General features: G+C 40.2%; 1 protein-coding gene across 15 annotated transcripts in view; it reads right to left on the bottom strand.

Annotated features, from left to right (window-relative positions):
• The window catches only part of CPEB3 (cytoplasmic polyadenylation element binding protein 3), a 276,322-nt gene that overhangs the window by 85,370 nt on the left and 173,021 nt on the right, over positions 1-17,931 (bottom strand). For all 15 annotated transcript variants that reach the window (XM_051823381.2, XM_051823386.2, XM_051823389.2 and 12 more), the window contains 2 exons: positions 9,292-9,406; positions 628-809 (listed from right to left, as the gene is read on the bottom strand). In XM_051823381.2, coding sequence (XP_051679341.2) covers positions 628-809; positions 9,292-9,406 — 297 coding nt within the window. The remainder of the gene's footprint in view (positions 1-627; positions 810-9,291; positions 9,407-17,931) is intronic.

The raw sequence follows: 17,931 nt of genomic DNA, 5'->3' as shown, positions 1-17,931 counted from the left end.
TCTCATCTTTGCAGCTACAATCTGGAGAAGCTGGAACCTTGCACCATGGGGCTTTCACCACATACTCTGAGGCACTGTGCAAGGTAGTGACATCACACATCTGTCCCCTCAGGTCATAGTTCCAAGGGCTTACCCTGTTGACTTATCCTGGGTCCAAACCTAGATGCCCCATATCATCAGGCCCCAGGGCCATCTTCAGCACCCACCCACTCCAAGCTTCCACTGTAGAGAAATCCTGGGGAGGTGACTGAGCTACAGCCAAGGAAAAGGCAGGCCCTTCCCACACACGCCTTCTGACAAACTCTGGAGCTACAACGCCTCTGCAACGTGCAGCCCTCACTCTAGTTTCTAGCATCATCTTTCGAACAGCACTGGCTTGGTATGCTAAATTCAGCAGGGCTATTTTCATATGCGTGACATCACCCTGGAGATGGGTGAGGCAGAAGGTTCATTAACACCTTAAATACCAAGGGTGCTCTCTTTTTTAGGCAGTGAGCTCATGGACTAATGGCCATGCGAGGTAGAGCTGCTCACTTAAGACAAGGTGCTTTTCTTCCCAGGGAGCCACAGAATAGACTATTTCCTTTCCACAGCGATTCTACAATTCTGCTCTGAGTAGTTGCTTACCCGTTTGTCAATGTCATTGTGTTGGAGCTGCACAAAGCGAGCGCTGATGGCTGCAATGTAGCTCTGCTGATTGGAGAACGCCACACGGCCAGCACCCTTGGGGTACTTCAGCTCTGGGTCTGTATCAATACCAGCATAGCAGACACCACCATACAAACGGTCCATGATCATCGCCAGCTCAACTGCAAGAAAATAAAACAGAGCCAGGTGTAAATGCCTGGGAGGTACCCTTGCCTAGGAGGAGGAAGAATTACTTGAGGATCATGCAGTATAATTAAGAAAAGGAAAACCCATGTTAAGTTTCATGAAGAATGTCCACACCAGTCTCATAACTCAATCAGGGGAGAGCCTCCTATGGTATATTTAAATGAGATGAAAATAAATTAATAGTTTACAATCATACACACACAAGAGCTGCATAATCAGAACTTTAGCAACAATATAAAGGGATGATCTATCAGTAATCTATTTGTTCTAACCTCTACCTGCTTAGCCCATTAGAATGGCTCTGAGTAGGCAAAATATTTCATGATACCCTAACATGTTAATAAAAACAGTCCTACTTACTGACTTCTAGGTCTGAAACCAATTAGTAATGTCACACTGTTAGATAAAGTTACAGAAGGAATTAATTCCTTGTTTCAACTACAGTAGTTGTTTACAACCTTACTCTCTACATTTGAAAAAAAATCTGAAGATTTTTAAAGGGTGTATTCTAGTCCACTGAGCAATCTCCATAGTACCTCTCATGTTGAATTTTAAATAATACAAATAATTAACTAACAGCAGCAATGAACATTTATTGAGCACTTACAATGTTCCAGGAAGCACTAAACTGCCACAAAAGTGGTAAAACTACACTCATCCCAGACCTTGCTATAGAGTCAAAGGTCCGATCTGTATTCTTTGCCATGTTTCTTCTAAATATGCCTTCATATTGGCATATTTACAAAACATTCAAACAGTAGTCATTTAGAAACTGGACAATTCCAAAGGCCAGATATTCTAAAATCATCCCTGTTATAAAGGTACCCAGGAGAGACGTGTAATACTTACTGCATTCCAAATGGCTGAAGGCATTTGTTTACTTGATACTGGACAGCACCTCCTTTGGGTATGACCATTTCTTTCAGGTCATTTGCATGGTATTAAGTCCAAAAGATTCAGTTCTACCTCTGGGTAGTGATCCCCAAAATCCATTTCCCTCAAATACGTCCATTGTTTGGTTTATTTGGAAGGGAGAAAGTTAGATGACCTGAACTACAGCCAGGCTACAATAACCACCATGCAGAATAATTCCACAGGAATCAGTATCCGAGTAGAAGGTAGGCGGCATGGTGGGGTGGGGAATAGCTTTGCAGCAGATACCAGGGTTGAATGGTAGAAGGACCTTGCCGGAGTTTTATAAACAGAAGAAAAGCTGAGCGGTACTGGTTCCTGTAACAGGAAACTACAGAGGTAGTGAGAAAAACTCTCATCATGTCAGCAAGGTTATCCTTCTCCTTCTTCGAAACTTGTTTCCATACCAGACTACCTAGTATTGGTGCTTGGTTTCTAAGTGCCTATTTTTAATAAGAATGACCTGCAACCCACAGGTCATTTTCAAAGGATGAGAAAATAAGCTAGTAATAACAGCCCATGCTAATAAAGATAGAGCAGCAGAAAGCCATCCCAACTATCCTATTATGGTTAGAATTCTTGAGCTGTGTCAGCCAAGGGAGCATGGCCAGTTAGAAACAAGTAGATTCTTCTGACTTCAGTGTTGGGGCAGAATCCAGAAATTTCATTCATTCAAACAAGGCGAGGACAACCGTGCCCATACTCTGAATATCAGAGTTCAGTGGTTCCTTAGACTTCATTGGAACAACCTTTGATGGCGTCTAGGGATCTCTCCAAATGGCTAGTGTTATTCCAGTTACAGAGACCAAGAAATGGAAGACAGAATTGTTACTTCTAGTCATTAATGAATCTCCCTTAGCAAAATAAGTAACCTCAAGGCTCTGCAAATTTAATACCAATTTTCCAAAGACCCAGCTTCTCCTGGGATTGCATAAGAGTGGGAAAACTCTTGAAGACTAGTGAGTGAAGAAGAAACGAATGCAAGGAACTCACAGAACTTTTCCACTTTAGGAAGGTCTCAGGAAAGTACCTGATATAAAAAGAAGCACAAAGTCACAAGCCTGAAGCTCCAGCTTAGGAGAAGAGTTACTACAACTACAGATTCTTGCACATCCTAGTGGACACCAAAGGAGTGTTAGGGATCCTGTGATGCCTGAGAAGGCACCTTCCGCAAGCACAAGCACGCAGTGACTTTACGACTCTTACCTGCTTCAGTAAAATCACCTTTGTGTGCCAAAAGACCAGATCATGATGATGTTGCTAGCAGTTAAGTATTTCTGACAGGAAGCATAAGCCCTCACCCACTTATGCTTTTATGAAAAATAATTATAAAGAAATCATTTCCACCTATGAGTTTATACAGTGTCATTTTCTTGGTCACCAAAAATCTGACAAACAACGAATCTCATCACTCAAGTGAATGGCAATTTGTTGAGAAGCCAGAAGGAGAACATGAAAATTTCCCAAATTTCTACCCTAATGTTACGTTCACCTTTGAAGGAAAGTAAACAATACCAAACAACTGATGTTTGTATTTGTTCTTTTATTCAACCACTGAGTCTTCACTCAGCATACTTCCTGCTGGCTGAACCCATACTAGACTCACACACCAAAAGGATGTCACTTAAGTACTCAACAGAATTTCTAACTATTGAATACTAAATAGGGTTTCCAATTATTGAGAAAATTAGCCACTTTTCCACTGAGCAACTACTTTTTTCAATACTTTTAATGTTGTGAAAACAGTATTAAAAAAGAAACTAATTTATCTACCAATGCATTGGTGACTAACAAACACAGAGTATGATTTCTTCTAGTTGTATAAATTTCCAATCCTGCATTTTTATTTCTTATGTAGAAAATCTGCATTCACCTACAGGCATTAGAACATACAGGTAGTTTTAGAGACTAAGTTTTAGAGGATTTTTTAACCTTTTTAACCTTGTCAGTTAATAAAGGAACATTCCATACAAATTCCCTTCCTCTGATTAAAGACAAGTGGAGATATGAAGCAAAGCCACCATTTTAACTACTTGGAGAAAGGAGAGAAAAACAGAAGAAAAGTAGTAAAGATCTTTTTAAGAGTCAACTAAAACATTCCTGAGTTCACCTGCCTTTTGTGATCTCAATCCCACTTAGGAAACCGGAGCCCTTGGTCAAAGGATGTGTCTTTTTGAAAGAGATAGTAAAACCACCCAGTATGCCTACAGCAGTCAATGAATCCACATTCCAAACCATCAACTATAGAGGGCAGGGACAGAGTAGCTCCCAGCAGCATGTTCTTCATATTTAGCCAAGTGAGAAGAGAGTAATGGTGCAAGGCATACAGGTGAAAGAGTCTGGTGTTCACACCGGAGTGTCAGCAAGCAGAGTCCCTGAGAAGCCAGGACTCCAGACTACTTTCCATTGTTTTGTTTCCATGCAGACATTCTTCATAGGGTCCATTTGGTGATCATGGAGGTGAAAAATTGGCAGGTCTGGTTGCTCTCTACCCAAGGGCACGCTGTATTTTGGACAAGATGATCTGTAGTACAAAGTCAATTCAAGTTGTCTCACGAATGACTTTCCATAGTCGCAGCAACAATACTCTGAGTCTAATTCATACAACAGATCTTGTGATCAGCTTCACTGAGCCAGACTGGAGAGGGAAACAAGAATACTGAAGCTGTGTGGAACATAAAGCTTTCCCACAAAGTCCTCAAGCTGACGCTAACTGAGCTTCTGCAGCTAAATATGAACCCCAATCATGGTTCCTTGGATCCATTCCGGATTCTCACAGAAATCTGAAAGGGACCTTGGTGCATCAGAGAGGAAAGCAGAATGAGTCCCCACTCTGTTCTACCCCAGGGTCTTGTTCCTATCATTCACTTACACTTCCAAGACAATCCTAAGGCAGTGTCTAAGCCAAATGGGGTGGTGCAGGAATGAGGACTCCCAAAAGAAGTAACACATTCATGTCTACAGACTCTTAAAAACTCTGTGAACCCAGAAGCCTCATTTCTTTTCTTTGGAAAGAAGGACAAAATAGATGCAAAAGAGCCACAGGACACCCCAGGATGACAAAGAAGTCTTGGCTTCTGGAAAAAAAGGAAGATTAAACCTGACGACAGATCTTCTAGGTTTGCTACAAATGCCAAGTTGATTCACAAGGGCAGTTCGCACACCTGAAGTAACAGGAACACGCCCTTAGGCTTCTGCTGTGAATCAGATGTTGGGAAGTTAAGAGTATTTTCAGAGTGAAAAGCTATCCATTCTGGAGAGATCCTAATGATACAGAGATATGCAACAGGGCTATTTCTGTATGGAGATTCAGGAAGATGTTGCTCAAGTTACTCAATTGAAAAGTGGCAACACATGCTGTCATACTTCCAGGTGGTAGCAGGTGTTCTGACTGTGAAGACTATGCCAACTTAAGCCACATGGTGGCATGGTAAATCTACCTACAGCCTTCCCTAGCATGGGGGTGGGTAGAGTTGAGGAGTAGAGAGAAAACAAGACCTGACAAACATCAGGACAACTACATGCAAAGCATCCTTGGCTTGTCACTGTCACGGGTGGGAGCAACGGAAGGAAGGGACCTGAGACAACAGGAATGTGTATTATTTGACCTAGAGAAAGCCACAATTGGACAATGGGTAAACACATCTAGATTTCCCAATGATATTTCCCCATTTTCAGGTTATTTTTTTCCCAACCTGAATTTTAAAAAGGAAGGCCTGTCAAAGGGCCAGAGGAGCAACCTTAACTCAGTAAGGACAATACTGCTTGAAACAGGCTGCCTTGCTTCTCTAGAGGTGTTCACGTATTTCTCTGAAGAGGCAAGGACTGTATTAGGAATAACTATTAGTGAAAACATTACCCTGCTTTACCTTGTGGAAATATCAGAGACAAAAACAAAACAAAACACAGGGGACAGGTATTTGGATAGTGGTCAAAATGCTGCTTGGCACATCTGCAACCCACATCATCGTGCCTGAGTTTAAATCCCAGCCCCACTCCTGACTCTACCTTGCTGCTAACATGTACCCTGGGAGGCAGTGGCTGACAGTTCAGGTAGCATCACCGTGTAGGAGACCTGGATTAAGTTCCTGGCTCCAGACTTCTATCTGGCCCAGCCAGAAATGTTGCAGGCATTTGGAGAATGAACCAGCTGATGAGAATTCTCTGTCTCTTTGCCTTGCAAATTAATAAGCTAAGTAAATAAAAAAATTTTTTTAAATGACAAGATTCAAAGGAATGACTGAGGACAATTTTTAGCCCAGAATAAGATTAAAAAAATCCATCTAGGCACCTAAAACCTCTCCTGTTGAATAATGTCATTTGTATCTAGTTCAGAATCGCTGTACATGGTGTTTGAAATATTTTTAAGACTTTTCAGAATTAATAACCACAATATTTCTTGGAAATATTAAAAAATGCCCTGAAGTACTTTGAAATTACATTTGAGAAGTATATTAACGGATATAATTTAGCCTCCAATTAATTCTCAATTATTCTATTAACACATTTTTGTTTGATTCTATTCTGACATCTCTGACTTTCCGTATATGACGACCTATTTAACGCTGTAGTGGGACGCTCAGTCATTTTGGCATGACATGCACTTACTGTGCCAGTTAACACAGCAGGTGCTCAATAAATGCTTATTGTTCAAGTTAACTGCACTGTATTTAAGATTATCTAGCAAAGTCAAAATGAATTCCTTTAAAAGTAGTCTTCCATTCCAAGACAAACACCAGGTCACACAGCTGTGTTACAAAAAGACACAATTCTATGCACATGGATTAAAGCTGCAGATGTTAACTATTTTTGTCTAGGTTACTTGGTTTCTAATCTGGAAGACATGGGATAGATAGAAAACTACTAAGACATTACATAGATTATTTAGTCACCTAGAACTCTGATAATTTAAGGAAAGAGTTATTACAGAAGGAACATTTCCATTAGACCCAGTGATTGTAACTTACTACCCACATTACTACAAAAGCAAAACAATTTTATAACAAAACAATTTAGCTTCATTAAAACAAGCAAAATTCATGACTTATGAAAGGTATACTTTCTAGGCAAGAAGTACAAAATCCCATTTCTAACAAGATAACTAAATCTGATTCTTGTTTAATCTTGGAATTTGCAGCATCTTGTATACATAGAATGCCAAAAGATACCATTCCATGTCTTTAGATTCCCTTTCTGCATTGGGATCGTACAGCAAGTGTGCAAAACAGATCTTCATAGCACTTAGGAAAATTAAGCAAAGGCTTTTACCTACCCTTCCAAATCATTAAAGTGGTAAGAACAAAGGATGAATAATACAAAATGGAATTTAGTTAATAAACTGGTATGCCTGTGACTTAAAAACGGATGGAAGAAGTTAAAGCCAGTTCTGTTATTTTATAACTGTGGTATTTTTTTTCTTTCCATCTTTGGAAAAAGGAGAGGATCTAGAACATCAAAAACTAATCTGTACTTTAGTTAATTACAAAAAAGAAACAGCAAGAATACTAGCAATGAATGTCCACCTGTAGAACACTTAAGTAGTTAAAAGAATATCAAAGGGGACAGCATTATGGCATAGCAGGTTCAGCTGCCACCTGCAGTGCTGACATCCCGTATCCGGGCCACTTTGAGTTTTTGGCTGCTCTCCTTCCAATTCACCTCCTTGCTAATAAGCTTGAGAAAGCAGCAAAGGATGATCCAAGTGCTTGGGTCCCCACTACTCATGTCGGAGACCCAGATGAAACTCCTGGCTCCTAGATCCTGGCTTCAGCCTGGCCCAGCCCCAATCATTGCAGCTATTTGGGGAGTGGACCAGTGGATCAAAAATCTGTCTTTCCCTCTCTCTCTCTGACTTTCAAATAAATAAATCTTTAAAAACAAGAGAAGGATATCCAAGAGGATTTTTCTCCCTCTAACTCCTAACCACCACACCAACAAGATAAAGTCAGGAAAATCCCACCACACTGCCACTCACAATTTTTTTTTTTTTTTTTAAAGCACAAGCAGTTTAGAAACAAAGGGCTGCATCTGTCCTCATCTCATAATGTTGTTCACGTTTGAGAAAGCCTTTCCTAGATTTTGTTCTTTGATAGCAGATAAAGGGGAGGCACCTCTACAGCTTCATTTTTTTTTGGGGGGGGGCACAGTTTTCTGTTAGAATGAAAAGAAGACCCAATGATATTTGACTTTCTGAAATAGTATAAATTACAAATTCTATAAGCATAACTAATATGCTTAAATGTTCTCCAAAATGGAGGTATGCATATATCTTTATATAGGTCAAAATTTATCTTGAAGTATTGATTAGAGTTGGGATTTGGATAAATGTTAGAAATACTGAGGAACTTTCAGAATTAAGAAGTCATTAAAGTCAGCTAGCCAAACAGTCATAGGCTACAGTTTATAACTGCTTCTACAACTTGATTGTTTTTAACATTTATTTTTTTATTTATTTGAAAGACAGAGTTATACAGAGAGGAAGAGACAGAGACAGAGGTCTTCCATCTGTTGGTTCACTCCCCAAATGGCTGCAACAGCCAGAGTTGGGTTGATGTGAAGCCAGGAGCTTCTTCCAGGTCTTCCGCTTGAGTGCAGGGGCCCAAGTATTTGGACCATCTTCTGCTGCTTTCCCAGGCACATTAACAGGGAGCTGGATGGGAAGTGGGGCAGCTGGGACTCTGCTTTTTGTGTTTTTGTTTGTTTGTTTTTAGAACTAAGTCTACTTGCTTAGAAATACACAGAAGTAGCAGACTTTCACAAAGATGCTGGCGATGATAACTTCATTTTTTCATCTTTTTAAAAAAGCTCAATTATTCTAAGTGCTTTAAATAAAATAAATAATTTTATTTTATTCCACTACAAAAACATTGATTCCTAGAATGCCACTGGTCAGCTGATTAGATTTGCCTTTGGATTTAAATGCTGAAGTCATCAGTTCAGTACCACTTCAAGTGCTCCAGTCAGTTATGATTTTGCTCCATCCCACCAACACCATTATTTCATTATTGGAAAGAAGTGTAAAAAAAAAAACAGGGATGCTTTTAAAAATATTCATAATTAAAATGTCCAAGTAAATAATTTCTCAAAGTCTGTAAGAAAAAATAGGAACTCAACTTACTTGGAAAGAGTTAAGTTTGATTCTTGTGGTACAGTTTCCAGCAGTGATTTGGCTCATCATTAACTGGGCACACAGTATTACTAGACAGACTTCTGATGGGTCACATTTTTTTGGTCATACATAATAATGCTAACTGGCATAAGAATGTGCACTTCCAAATATTATTTTCAAATATGTGGTTAGACAGGAAAGCACTAAGTAGAGATCATTTTTTCAACACAACCATTTGATGAAATCCATTCTTGCACCACAAGAAAATAGAGAATTTGGGAGAAAATACTTAATCTTGCAAAAGTGAGCTCAGTGAATGAAAATGACATGATAGCCTTGCAGATTCTGTCAAGTAACTTGAAACCTAGAAAATATTTAAGACCAAATGTATTGGGGATTTTTGTTTTTGTTGTTGTGGTGTTACTATTTCCACTCACCAGCTCGAAGGGGTCGTGGAACTCCCCCAACAAAGATAGTTTTTCTGGGGTCCAAAGGCTGAGAACCATCCATTACAAAGTCACTGTCACTTAGGTTCCATGGTCGAATTTGCACCTGAAAAAAAGTCGTTTACTTGGTCCTTACTTCATTTCCATCAACCCCAAATGAGAACAAGATGACTAAAGATAAAAGATCTGTACATTTTACAACATACACAACCCAAACAAAATCCAGTTAATTCTACTCAACACTCTAGACATACCATGAAACCTTTAGAAACCACCTATGGTTTTCTTAAAGAAAAATAAAAAGGAGTCTTTTAGAGATAGATTCTGGCATTCGAATCAACTTTAACACATGACAGATTGTTTATAACCTGTTGCAGCACACCATTTAGCTTTTTAAGAGTCCAGCTAAAGGAATGGAACAGGAACATCAGGAATATTTTCAAAGTATTATATATGAGAGCACATCAAAATTTTGTGGAAAAATGGAATCAAAAGATAAGTAAGTTTATTTTAGTGCAAACATTTTTAAAATCAATGCATAGTTTTTTCATAATATGTATTTCCCATGAACTTTTTGAAGACCTTCTATACATGTCTGGCTTTTAAATTCTCATCACCCACCAAAATTAAAACACTCATCTTTCAGCAATATGATTTAATACAAATTAACACTCATCATGTTAGCACAGGATTACTGGAGACATCACAAACTGAAAGTTATCTGTTTTTGATGTATCTCATTTTCCCAAGTGAGGCTGATTAAAGGCAAGTCTAGAAATTGAAGTAAATTTTTAAACAGTAAAAAAAGAACCCTTCACAGCGTATTTCTTTCTATTTGGTAATTTCTTTTCACAAGCACTCTTGACTTCCTGTCCATAGTTTGTACTGTTTCATCATGTGGTTAAAAAAAAAAAAGTATTTCACCAAAATCTTAACATTACAACATCCTGCTTTAAATAACAACTGAATTATCAAATAATAGCTTAAAATAAAACACAAGTTCCCATATCAAAAGGTACGTTTCACACTGCCTGAAAATCAGCCAGTCAGGCAGGCTGGCATCCATGGGCTCTCTGCAAGAGGGCTGTGTACAGAGGGATAACCTGGTCTCTGTCCTTAAGGGACAGTTCTCTCCCTTCTCCCTCACTGATCCAGACGGGAAACAAAACAATTGCATTTTCATTTTCTTAATATCAACAGAATTCTTCATTTTCCCGACTGCTCAAACATCAGCACTTGACAAACACAAGAGACTTCTTCTTAGGTGGCTGGCTCATACCCAGGAGCCCTCCCTCTTGAAAGGTATCATCTCCACCTTGCTTGGTTTGAAACAGTCTACACATTTGTTAGGACTGTTAGAAAATTCACCCATAACTTAACACTGCCTTTTATTATACTGTTGTGCTCAACAGCTAGCAAGGAGCCACAAAATCTCTTACAGACTTTGAAATTTTAGATGTTTGTAATTCTGTTGACATTCAGGCATGAAAATTCTTTCCTTGCAATATTTTGTCTGTCTGACTAAATTACCATTCCTTGACATTTATCACAAAGGCAGATTCACTAATACCATAAAGCGCCACTTTAAATCCCTTCACAAGGGCCTACCACTAACCTTCAATTAAAAATACAATAATTTCGACTGGTGCCGTGGCTCAACAGGCTAATCCTCCACCTTGCGGCGCCGGCACACCGGGTTCTAGTCCCAGTCAGGGCGCTGGATTCTGTCCCGGCTGCCCCTCTTCCAGGCCAGCTCTCTGCTGTGGCCCGGGAAAGCAGTGGAGGATGACCCAAGTGCTTGGGCCCTGCACCCCATGGGAGACCAGGATCAGCACCTGGCTCCTGCCTTCGGGTCAGCACGGTGCGCTGGCTGCACCTTTCTCTTTCTCTCTGTCTCTGTCTCTCTCTCTCACTGTCCACTCTGCCTGTCCCCCCCCCCAAAAAAAAAAAAAAAAACAAAAAACCACAATAATTTCTTGATACTATAAGAATAAGGAATTTAATGTCACCATTTTCTTTTAGAGGGTGTATCTTTTCCTAAAGAGAACCATCTCTTCTTCTAGTCTCATTCCTAATAAAGTATTTAGTGCAGGGGCCAGCATTGTGATGTAGTGGGTAAAGTCGCAGCCTGCAGTGCCAAGCATCCCATATGGGCGCCAGTTCGAGTCCTGGCTGCTCCACTTCTGATCCAGCTCTCTGCTAAGGCCTGGGAAAGCAGCAGAAGATGGTCCAAGTCCTTGGGCCCCTGCACCTGTGTGGGAGACCAGGAAAAAGGCTCCTGGCTTTGGATCAGCACAGCTCCAGCCATTGGGGCCATCTGGGGAGTGAACCACTGGCTGGAAGACCTCTCTCTCTCTCTCTCTCTTTCTCTCTGCCTCTCTGTAACTCTGCCTTTCAAATAAATAAATAAATCTTAAAATAAAATAGAGTTAATGCAGTTTTAGGACCTGCCTAAGAAATGCCAATCATTTAATGTTTACTGAGTTTGGGTTTGGTCATAGATCGATCACTTTGTTCCAAAAATGAAAACAATTCCTTTGTCGTATCTATAGTGGTTTGGTTTTATTTAACCAGAAGTATAGAAAATGCAACCTTCTATAATAGTTATGTTACCATTGCTCGAAAGAATTCTGTAGAAGACCCCCTTGCTGAGAGCTTTCATGATTGCCCTTTCTCTCCCCACCAATACTCTCAACTGGTACTTCATGGCATAACACACAACCTAGTCCTTTACTCTATTCTTGGCATTACAGGTTAGGTAAAAATGCAGGAAGAGGACTTCATAGCCAGTACTGACTAACTTCATTCACAAGACCTACATTTCTCAGCTCATACCAGAGAACAGCTGCTCAGAGCTGGCACCTCTACAACATCATCAAACTTCACCCACCACGGAAAGTAATTTTGTAGAACTGTTTGTCCTGACAATTTCCACTCACACTCTTGGTTCTCTCTGAGATACAAGGTCATTCACACAGGACATATTCCTCCATCTCGGGTTCATGCTCAGACCCCAGGGCCTCATTTCCACATTCTATTTTTCCAGACTTACTCTCTGTATACCTTCTCTGCTCCTAGTCTCATTTTTTCATGTATACATTTCTCTAATGTCATACTTTATAGGCCAACTTAAATAATTTGTGGAAAGAGGTAGAGTATAAATTAAAGAATTGCTTTTTAATTATCATTATTTCTTTAATAATTATTTTTAGAATGGATGAAATTAGAACTCTGTCCTAATAAATATAAATGTCCCCCAGCTCTAGAACTTTTACATCTATAGGGATAACTCCGTGTGTCCATGAAATAGCTCTCATATGTTGTCAAAAAGACTGCACTCTGGGCAGTAAAAGCCTCAGCATTCTGAGGACAAGTGCACAGATATCATCCGGAAGTAGTGATAATTCCTTAAATTAGCCCAACATAATGCCAGCACTTCTTCTTGCAGCAATGTGACCATTCTTGCTTGTAAAGGTGACTCTAGGAGGAGGAGGTGCTATAGCATCATTTTGCGGGCATCAGCCCTTTGCCCACGTCATGTCCTTACAGCACAGATCATACAAACTCAAATGCCTATAGTGCTGAAGGGGTAGTATCAGCTTGTGAAGCCACCAGTTTAACTGTTAGCAGGCAGGCAGTGACACACTGGAATAAACTACTCCTTCTATAGGAATAGGGATTTCTGAACTTCAGCAAAATCTTGCCATTTGTGAATATGTGTTTAGACTTTCCCGTTTTTAAGAGTCGCTAGAAATTCAAACTTTTACATAAAAAAGATTCTAAAATATTGGGAATAAATTCTACCTCTCCTTTGGCTCAAAGGGTTTAATTATCACAGAGCCCCCAGTGGAATATTAGTTCTACAATATCTTATGAGAGGAAAATATAAAACTACTTCTTCCTCAGTTTCTTTTAAAAGTTTGTATTCCTAACAGAAGCACTTGTGAGGACTACGAAATTTACTTCTGGCTGAATTATTTGTCTTTTACTTAACTTCTTAATCAGTAATCTGCTTTGTACTCATTTAATTGCTTATCTCCAAAAGCAAAATTCTTTTAGTAAAAGTCAAAAAGAAAGCAGGCTTCAAGAAATTTCAAAGAATGTAACATTAGTACGTTAGTAACCAATAGTTACTAACATTGTTCCGTGGAATGAAAGTCTCTAGGGTTAGTGTGCCAGACGAGCAGCATTTGTGGAGACAAATTATCTTTTCCTTAGAGTTTCAAGCACCATTGGTGTACTAATTAAAGACTAAGAAATTCTATAGGCAAGAAATCTGTTAATGTTGTTTAATCCAGCATTTCTAAAACCATTTCCATGGAATCCATTTTCTGAATATCTATCAATATCCACACAATGGTTACCACTGTCCTACTGTATCTTACCCTTAAGATATATCAAAGTATGGCATAATAAAGAAATGACTAATTGAACAAAATGTTGCAGAAACTTTTTTCAACCTATGCTTTTCCTTCACTTATTTCCTGCTATTGCTCTGAAAGGACTGCTCCTATAGAAATTAAATAGTTAAGAGTAAAGTTAACTTAGTAAATTAGTAAATTTAAATATTAGGTAGCTTTTCAAAGAATTCAAAGTTTTCTGACTAAAGTGCACAAAACAATGCTACCATGCCAGTCTACTTTATTTCCAGTAATGAGCAAAATATCTAACTATAATTCTACAAAAATATAAAATTTCATTCTACTTAAAACTAAACATCATTAACAGGATATGTTTAGGCCAAGTGGTAGGAGAAAAAAATTCAGAAACACAATACGAGGGGTGGGGTTGTAGCACAGCAGGCTAGGCAGCCACCTGGGACATTCACATCCTGTATGAGAGTACCAACAGAGTCTCGAACCTCTGCTTCAGACCAGAGTGGTTCATCCTGAGAAGCAGATGGTGGCACTTTGACCTCTGCCATCCACTCGGGAGACTGGATGGAGTTCTGGGCTCCTGGTTTCGGTGTGACCCAGCCTTGGCTGTTGTGGGCACTTGGGGAGCGAGCCAGTAGATGGAAGATCTCCCTCCTTCTGTCTGACCCCTGTTGCTCTGCCTTTCAAGTAATAAATAAATATGTTAAAAAATGTGATATGAGTCTCTTCTTTAGACAGAAAAGCATAACATCATTTGCTAAAAAGAAAATTTCACTGAAAATTTACAAAGGCCTTTAAGTTAAATTTAAAATGCATTTTTGTTAGATCTTTAATTACAGGGTAAGAGAAAACACAGTTCTTATTTTTAACACAAAACTCAAGCCTTCAAGTGTTCGAACATAATCAAGTCTCCCTACAGCTCTAGAATTCTCTCAGGTTAGACTATAATGTAGTATTTCATCCTGTATTTCACCCCTGTCTGGTCAGTTCCTTGGGTTAGAAACATCCATCACATGCACGTCCTATCGCCTAGTGCCTTTGTTTTCATCGTTCACCTCAAGGCAGCTCCAAAAACAACCAAACTGTTCAGAGTCAACAGTGCAGGCTGGTGGCCAGCTCAGGAACCTACCCAGGCAGACCCTCCCAGCCATTTCTCCTCTTGCCCATAAAATGCAAAGCTCAGAGCTCAGAAACACTCTCTCCTGTCTCTGCTTTCCTTTTTCTTCTTTTTCATACCTTTCAAACTCCTACTCATCAGGAAAAAGTCTCCAATTCTTTCTCCCTAATCCTACAATCTTTTCATTCTACATGAGTCAGAAAAACAATACTATAGAACCATCAGGACTGCTCTCCCCAACAGACAGCAACATCCCGGCTCGTCCCAAAGCCAGGATGAGTCAGCTAAACCTAGGCCTGCTGACATACAGCTACAACAGTTCCGTGGTAGTGGTAATGAACTCAGACCCACCCCAGCTGTCAGCAAATCTATTTTGAGCATCACAGACCTCACAAAATGACTGGAGTGCCCCAGCAGCATCAACAATAACTAGTTTGTGGTTTGTGAGGCATGTTTATCTCTCCCAGGGTAAAAGGGGTTATTTCTTTATTAACCACCAAAACTAACAGCCACAACTACAATTGTGACTTGGACAGCTCAAAGTACATTCATATTTGGTATCTCATTTCAACCTGATTTTTGCCCCATAGCTCCCTAATGAACAGGTCACTCAACTTCCATGAGTTCAAATGCTACCTACCTATTTTTCTCAAGTGCCATTCTCCATTTCCAGTGAGGAGGAAAATGAGACAAGCTCTCAGTCCCTTCTGGGGAAATGAGCCTAAGAGCTGACTGGTCTTTGACTTGATAAGACTTGTGTGTCTGCAGCCTCCAGTCAGAATTCCATCAGGCCTCAGGGCAAGAGCTGTAACCCTGACACTCAGACTATTCCTCCCATTCCTCGCTTCTCTGTCCAAAGGCAACCTCATCAAATAGCGAGCCAAAAACAGCCCTGAAAAATGCTCTCATGCTCTCCCAAGGATGCTCCAGGTCCATTTTCAGGTTTAAGAAATAGTCCACACACAAAAAGGAAAGCCTTGTCACTTGCACCAAGAAGGCCATAGGCTGTCTAGCCTCTTTGTGAACTTTCAGTTCTGATAAATGCTTCAAACACAGCACTCTGCATACTGTTTCACATAGACACCCAGTGCAGAAACAAAGCATGCATGAACTGTACCACAAAATGGCTATGTATATCCTTGCCCTATGCTTGATTTAATAAAGCCATTATCAATTAAATGCAATAGCCAGAAGACGCAAACCAATACTTTCTCTCTCAAGCCTTCCTTACTGTCCCAGCAACAACTGACCTCTCTCCTTCGGGCACTCCTTCTATGATAACTACTTCCCATAATACGTCTTCAGAGCACCTGTGGCTCTGTAGGTCATTTACTTTCTAGTCATACTTTTATTTCTTTTATAATGAAGATTTATTTTTATTTATATGAAAGAGATGCAGGGTGGCTCTTCAGTGCATTGGTTCACTCCCCAAATGGCTATAACAGCCAGGGCTGAGCCAGTTTAACGCCAGACCAAAATTCCATCTGAGTTTCTCATGTGGGTGGCAGGGGCCCAGGTACTTGGGCTATCTTCTGCTGCTTTTCCAGACATATTAGCATGGAGCTGGATCAGAAGTGCTCACTGGGACTTGGACTGGTGCTCCAAAATGAGATGCTGGCATCGCAAGCTATAGCTTAACCCACTGTACCACAACACTGGCTCCCACATTTCTATTTCTCTCCACTGGTCTTCGAGGGTCCTCCAGGATAAGATCATATGTGTAGGCCCCACCTTTTTAGCATAGTGCTCAATCTTAGTGAGCACACTGTGCAGGTCTGGTGAAGGAACAAAGGTTTTCCCAAGAGGTGCACATGGTTGACACAAGATGTCCAGCCTCTACCCCCTTTTTTTTTTTTTAAGGTTTTTTATTTATTTGAAATTCATAGTTACACACAGAGAGAAGGAGGGACAGAGAGAGACAGAGAGAGAGAGAGGTCTTCCATCCCCTGGTTCACTCCTCAGTTGGCCACAAAGGCCGGAGCTGTACTGATCGGAAGTCAGGAGCCAGGCGCTTCTTCCAGATCTCCCACGTGGCTGCTGGGGCCCAAGGACCTAGACCTTCTTCTACTTCCTTCCCAGGCCATAGTAGAGAGTTGGACCGGAAGTAGAGCAGCCGGGACTTGAACTGGCATCCATATTGAATGCCGGTACTACAGGTGGCAGGCTTTACCCGCTACTCCAAGCACTGGCCCCTAGCCTCCAGCCTTTCATAGCTTCTAGATCACCATCCTCACTCCACTGAGAGCTATCTTCCATCTTGGTTATGGGAATATAGTACGTTTGATTACAAAATGGATGCTCCAGGGCTTGGACTTAATCAGCACACATTTCTGATGCCACCAAGAGATTCCCTCAGTGAATGTTATTACCTAGCGCTCATCATTGGTGATGCTTCCACATCACTCGTAAAGCATATGCATACTAGCTGATTCCCTTCTGAAAGAAGAAATGGCTAGTGCTTTTGAGCACTTATACTGCACCATTGTTATAGGCATTTTACACACAGTCACACTTAACTCTTATCACAACTCTATGCTGTAAAAATTATCCCCTCTTTAGAGAGAACATTCGTTTCAGGACTGCAATCCAAGTTTATCTGACCCAAACTCTATATATATTGTATGCTCTTTCCACTACAACCATGTCCTGTGCCAGTATCTTACAGGCTACTGGCCAGCAGTCACAGCTTCCCAAAAGGCTCCTGGAAAAGCCCAAATCCATTTTTCCTAGTGAGTAACTGACTACATTCTCCTCTCCTTTTCTCTCCAAACTCAGACGGCCCATTTTAAATACATTAAGAAATGACCAGTAGACTCAGGCTACTAACAAAATTAGCAGTTAGAAAAGCTCAGGAAAATGATTCAGCAATGAAACCAGCACTATATTCAACTATTTTAACTTTCAGGTTCACAGCTTCAGACAATCTTATACTGAGCCAGATAATTTTGTCCAATGTCTATATAAATGTGTATTTTCAGCTCCATGGTACTAGGACAAGGATGTTGTTATTGGCATGCTGATTACTAAACTCTTGGGAGGAGGAATGCACACATAAAAGTTCAGGTTACCTAAGTTTTTCCTGGGAAGAAGCCTATTCTTTGAGTGAGCTTAATGGAACACTAATTCCACAATAATTTG

The sequence above is a fragment of the Oryctolagus cuniculus genome, chromosome 15, assembly GCF_964237555.1.
Source record: "Oryctolagus cuniculus chromosome 15, mOryCun1.1, whole genome shotgun sequence".
NCBI lineage: Eukaryota > Metazoa > Chordata > Mammalia > Lagomorpha > Leporidae > Oryctolagus > Oryctolagus cuniculus.
This window is presented reverse-complemented; position numbering and strand designations above follow the sequence as displayed.